General features: G+C 41.1%; 1 protein-coding gene across 4 annotated transcripts in view; it reads right to left on the minus strand.

Annotated features, from left to right (window-relative positions):
* Positions 1–639: 639 nt before the first annotated feature.
* septin5a (septin 5a) overlaps positions 640–6,102 on the minus strand; it is a 15,691-nt gene continuing 10,228 nt past the window's right edge. For 2 of the 4 annotated variants that reach the window (XM_048244235.1, XM_048244236.1), the window contains 7 exons: positions 5,615–5,749; positions 5,245–5,362; positions 3,653–3,754; positions 3,358–3,454; positions 2,886–3,021; positions 2,131–2,233; positions 1,335–1,545 (listed from right to left, as the gene is read on the minus strand). In XM_048244235.1, the coding sequence (XP_048100192.1) occupies positions 1,483–1,545; positions 2,131–2,233; positions 2,886–3,021; positions 3,358–3,454; positions 3,653–3,754; positions 5,245–5,362; positions 5,615–5,749 (754 nt within the window). In that variant the 3' untranslated portion in view covers positions 1,335–1,482. Of the gene's footprint in view, positions 1,546–2,130; positions 2,234–2,885; positions 3,022–3,357; positions 3,455–3,652; positions 3,755–5,244; positions 5,363–5,614; positions 5,750–6,102 lie in introns of all 4 variants that reach the window. The other 2 variants (XM_048244234.1, XM_048244233.1) reach the window with 2 other exon arrangements.

Genomic DNA, 6,102 nt, shown 5'->3' on the forward strand with positions numbered 1-6,102 from the left:
CTGTGGAAAGGGACCTGATGAAACCCATGAATTGACGTTCTATGAGGTACTAGTGTTTAGCTGTGTCACAAAACAATAAGCTTTGTCAGACTACTTTTAAAATGATATTCAGGGCTATATACATTTTAAACATTCGGGGCTGAAGACCCGACAAGGCCTTGCGTTAATTCTTCAGGTGGGAAGTGTCAGGAATTTTCATACGAGAGATGCTCTCATTGGTGGTTAGGATATGGAGTAGGGGATTGACAGCAACATAGCCAATCACATTATGAGAGATGCTGAATTTAACATCACGTGGGTGCTCGATATTTTCCGTGGGTGCTCGAGGGACGGAGCACCCATGGTATCGGCGTCTATGCCTAAGGGTGAGGAGTAACACAGGATAAATTTGGCCCCAGCAAAGAGTCACTGTAGACGGATCTGAATCAAGTACTTTAATAGTTAATTTAACCTGGAACTTTACTTTTACATTCACTTAGTGCTAGCACTGTAAAAAGCTATGACTCAAGTCATCAATACAAAGACACACAAACACACACACACACACACACAGACACGCACGCACACACACACACACACACGTGCACGCACACACACACACACACACACACACACACACACACACACACACACACACACACACACACACACACACACACACACACACACACACACATTCACACACACTTACAGTTGTACATGAAGGGCAATCAACCCCAAAACAGCCCAGCTAAAAACAGACCGCTTTACAAAACAATGTACCATAAGCGTATTCAAGATATGACTCCGAATGTAAAAAATAAACAACAATAGCGAGCATAAATATAAATTAGACTCATTTCGATGTCACTCATACATTAATATCATCATTATATTAGCCTATAATTCATAGCAAGATACTTAGTCCATTCAGAAAAAGGTAGGAAAGGTAAAGCACATTGATCCATCGCTGTATTGGCCAGGCAGAGGAGCGGACTAGAAGCGCCAGGCAAACTGACCAGCTGGGGGACAGGAGAGAATAGGCCACTGGGGCACAAGCATCATTTACAGGCCAGGGTCTAGAACAGAGTGCACTGGAGAGTTGGGTCTTAAAGTTAGAGAGGTGAGTGTTTGTATGTATGTGTGTGTGTGTGTGTGTGTGAGAGAGAGAGAGAGTGTGTGTGTGTGTGCTGTCTGTAAGATCTGTTTGTGAGCATTTTTCTGTTTTTAGATGTGTCTATGCATGTCTCTATGTATGTGTGTGTGTGTGTGTGTGCATGTCTCTATGTGTATGTGTGTGTGTGTGTGTGTGTGTTGGGGGTGTTATCATCTTCACTGGTCTTTCTCATGTCTCTATGTGTATGTGTGTGTGTGTGTGTGTGTTGGGGGGGGGGGGGGTGTTATCATCTTCACTGGTCTTTCTCATGTATCTGTTAGGGGGGGTGGTGGTATCATCTTCACTGGTCTTTCTCATGTATCTGTTAGGGGGTGGTGGTATCATCTTCACTGGTCTTTCTCATGTATCTGTTGCTGCATCTTCTCCAGCATCTCCTGCATCCGCTTCAGCTGAACACAGAAACGGGAAAGTCAGTATAGCATCACCACAGCGCTACAACATAACCTATAAGGTAACATAACATAACATACATTTCACTATACAATAATATACAAAACCACTATTATATACTAATAACACTAATCACATGTCACATATATCACACTGCAATAACAAGTTTTATCCTAGCAGTAATCCGAGGAGCTTTTCTGTGAGTCATCACAAACTGGGAATAACTGTATCATTAATCAATAATATTAATAATTGAAATATTTTTTCACAGATCCCTACACCAAAGGAACACATTTTCAGTTTTATGATGTATTTCAATGAATCATTAAAGAACAGTTTCTATTCATGTTTTTCTCTTTATTTGGATGTGATTAATCACAAGCCAAAGCGTAGCTCTAACCTCCTAACTTTATTAGTGTATACAAATTAATTTATTTAAGAAACCAGGTTGGTACAGATGATTATAGAGGGTTTGCACAAACTTCAATGGTATAACAAATTATGCTGAAACAGGATTATGGTGGTTAGAACCAATGGTTATAAAGCACCTATATACACAAGATATTAGTATAGCAGTTCATTACCTCCTCATCTTTCATCTTGATGAGTCTTTCCGTCTCTGCATCTGGAGTTGGGACAGGCAGGATGGGGATTGGACTGTCCACACGGTTATCCTGAGTTAGTTTACTGTCACAAAAAAAACAAGAACAGAGTCATTACCAAACAGCCCTGTACAAATGACAAACTGCACCATAACACAACACAACACATTGGCAAACTGCACCATAACACAAACACCATAACACACACACACACACACACACACACACACACACACACACACACACACACACACACACACACACAGTACTGTCATAATATAAGCAGGCATTATGTCATGAATACCAAAATATTATTTTCACAAAATTAACTCCTACAGTATAAACGTTAGAATTATACTCCATCAAACTTAAGATTGTTTTCATATGACAGCCATTACTTTTGTCATGAATACATAATCACCTGCTAGTGCTTTTTCATTTTTGTTCATTGTGGAACTCATTTTTGCAAACACACACATGCACATGCACGCACACACACACACACACACACACACACCTACACACACACACACACACACACCTACACACACACACACACACACACACCTACACACACACACACACACACACACACACACACACACACACACACACACACTGGCACAAACACACACACACAAATACACACACACACACACACCTACACACACACACACACACACAGGAGCACTGGCACAAACACACACACACACAAATACACTCACACACACTCTCACCTCGTCATATCCTGTATGCACTGTGCTCTGTAGTTCTCGTAGTGGACGTCACAGGTCACATCCTTTAAGTCGTGCATGTGTGAGCGAATCAGCATGCTCCGAAGCTTCACAAAGTCACAGTGGGACTGATTCTCCACTGCAACACACACACATACACACAATATTCATATAATCACACAAGCAAAGACACACACAGATTTTTTCAAGCAAACAAATGCCACACACACGCTCAGTAGTAATCACACAGAGCAAACATGTTGTTCTTTTTAGACAGGAGCTAATTAAGCAATAAGCCCCGAGAGGCTGTAGGTTACACTGATTTTACTCACACACAGACCCTCTCTTTTTTAAATACTGTATGCAAAGATCTAGCTTAACTTTAAAAATATTACTTACATGGTCCAACAACCACTCAACAACATACTCCAGCACTGAAATAGACACAAACACACACACACACATACATACACACCTTCTACGATGCCCCAGGGGTAGACACGCCCCCGCACTCGCTGGCCCCGCGCTTCCACCACTGTGTTACTGCCGATCACTGCAAACGGTGTACACTCCTGTAGCACACACACACGCACACACACACACATTTATTTTGATTTGTATTCACGTGTTCAAATAAACCTACAATGTGTTTACCCTGTACTCTAGATTGGCTTGTCGATTAATAGGCCTATGTATAGCCATTTTGTGATGCTCAGAATCCTAAGAATAACCAACTCAGTGCACCTGACTTTCACTGTCTGACCCCTCACCTTCAGCTCTTTGTCCAGCTGTTTGAATTCTTCATCCTCGTCTGAGTCGCACTCCGGGAACTGGTAGACTTTGATCCCAAACTTCTCAATCTCGTCTCGTACCTGGTGCAGGGGAGAGCCGGGATTAGCATGGCAGTTAGCATTATCTCAAGATTAGCTTAATTCCTCCTCATTAGTAGAAACACAAACACCTGAGTTTACACAACAACTCTGCACACAAAGAAATACCGTTCACCGCTCATAGAATCTGATAGGTAGGCTTCTCTCTCCACCATATCAACACAGTGCTGATACATTCATGATATGCATATCATGTAGCACTGACTGAAAAAGCAGTCATTGATATGCACCCAGATATGTAATTATAATTTGATTTCTGTACTTTATTATGAACACAATGGACCCCTAGATTAGCATGTTGTCCATCCACACCTAAAAAACAGAGGTATTTGGTATGGGGTGAACACTACTGGGGCTTAGTCTGCTGAGCTGGAGTTATGTGAGAACAGAGGGGAACAGCTGGATTAAGATGGGAAGAGGCTCAATGGCTTAAACAGTAAAGGCAAAGAAAGCCACAGACATCTACACATTGATGGTATAGCTCACAGTGGGTGTTACTGGGACTGGGACTGAAGGTTTTTAACCCAATAATGAATTATTATGATGATAAATTAAATATTGATTCTAAAATGAATAGCTCCGGTTCTTGATTATGATTGGCTGAATCACGTTCGATGTCGTTGTAAAATCCAGCATCCACTTTGACCGTATTTCGTTCTAGATTACTGCGCTACCACAACTCGATTCAAAAGTTAGAGTATCTGCATCTCGAAGTTGCTGGGAAACCATTCTGATAGAGGAAATATATTTCTTGGCGGAAGAATGATTATCTATGAATAAATTGTTACATGTCTCGTTGCTGTGCCTTTATTTCACAAAATTTTGCCAGATATATGTAGTAACCGTTTTAGAAAAGCAATAAGCCACTCGAGTCCGTAGGTAACACTGATTTTAGAACAGCTAAGGGGGGTTCACTCCGCTTGCGTGTCGTGCCTTACAACGCCCCTTAGGTGTTCTAAAATCTGTGTAACCTACAGCCTCTCGGGGCTTATTGCTTAAATGAACTCCTGTCTTATAATTTAAAGAATAACAATGAACAAAAACAGCCATCTAGTCAGTTTCCAGGACTTGTGCGTCATGAAGAATGCATACATGTCCTGAACAGCAAGCTGCCATAGGTAAACATCTGTTTCTGATTTCACATCAAAAATACAAGTGCTGATAACATAAGTAGCAGGGTACTGTGCTTCTCAACGCCCATTTATTACGACTTCTGCTGCAATAAACTTGCAGAAACATGCAAAGAAACCAGCTGGCATGATAACATGGAAACACACACAACACACATGTAACCTTAAGTAAGCACACTGGCACCTAAACACATGCAGAAGAAAGCACTCACTCCGACACACAGACACACACACACACATAAAATCACTCACCAATACATTTTTTCTCTCATACTTACATACACACACACATGCATTGACAAAATTTTTATAGAAAGAGCCTATTAAAGAGGCAAGTCTCACCCTGTCCTTGAGTTTCTTGATCTCATTGGGGGTGAGGCAATCAGCCTTGGCGATAAGAGGAATGATGTTCACCTTTTCGTGAAGGGCCTTCATGAACTCCACATCGATCGGCCTCAGCCTGCACAGAACAGGACAGGACATTAATCAATCAACCCCGACCAACACACAAGTAGCATACGTTTACACAAACACACACACACACACACAAAAACACACACACACTCAACCACCACCACTTTTTAATTTGTAGTGTTTAGAAGTTTTGACATATCAGAGCTGTTAAACATAAATTGTGTGTGTGTGTGTGTGTGTGTGTGTGTGTGTGTGTGTGTGTGTGTGTGTGTGTGTGTGTGTGTGTGTGTGTGCTTACCCATGTCCAAATGGTGGTATGAAGTATAGACAGCAGTGTACACGGTTGTCTAAAATGTTCTTTCTGTTGAGCCCGCTCTCATCTCTGAAGTACTGCTCAAACTGCTGATCAATGTAGTCTGTGATGGGCTTCCAGCTGTGTCACACAGAGAGAGAGAGAGAGAGAGAGAGAGAGAAAGAAAGGCAAACAGACAGCAATTTAGAATCCCTAATGTTTAAGATAATTGCTACCTAAGTAAAGCGCATAAATGAATAGTGAAGAATAGTGAATAATTAACATAAAATCACAGAAGTGCTCAAAAGCTGTTTGGGACACATCCTGTGACCAGATCAAATATGCATTTGATAATCCGCATCATTTAAAGCAGATTTATTTCTGTGTATCGTTACTTTGTAAACATTTTCACTGTGATCATCAGATTAAAACTAAACTATATTTGACCTAATTTAATTTTAATCTAGAATGAGCGCAGTGAAAATAAATCTGCT

Source organism: Alosa alosa, chromosome 5 (genome assembly GCF_017589495.1).
Source record: "Alosa alosa isolate M-15738 ecotype Scorff River chromosome 5, AALO_Geno_1.1, whole genome shotgun sequence".
NCBI lineage: Eukaryota > Metazoa > Chordata > Actinopteri > Clupeiformes > Clupeidae > Alosa > Alosa alosa.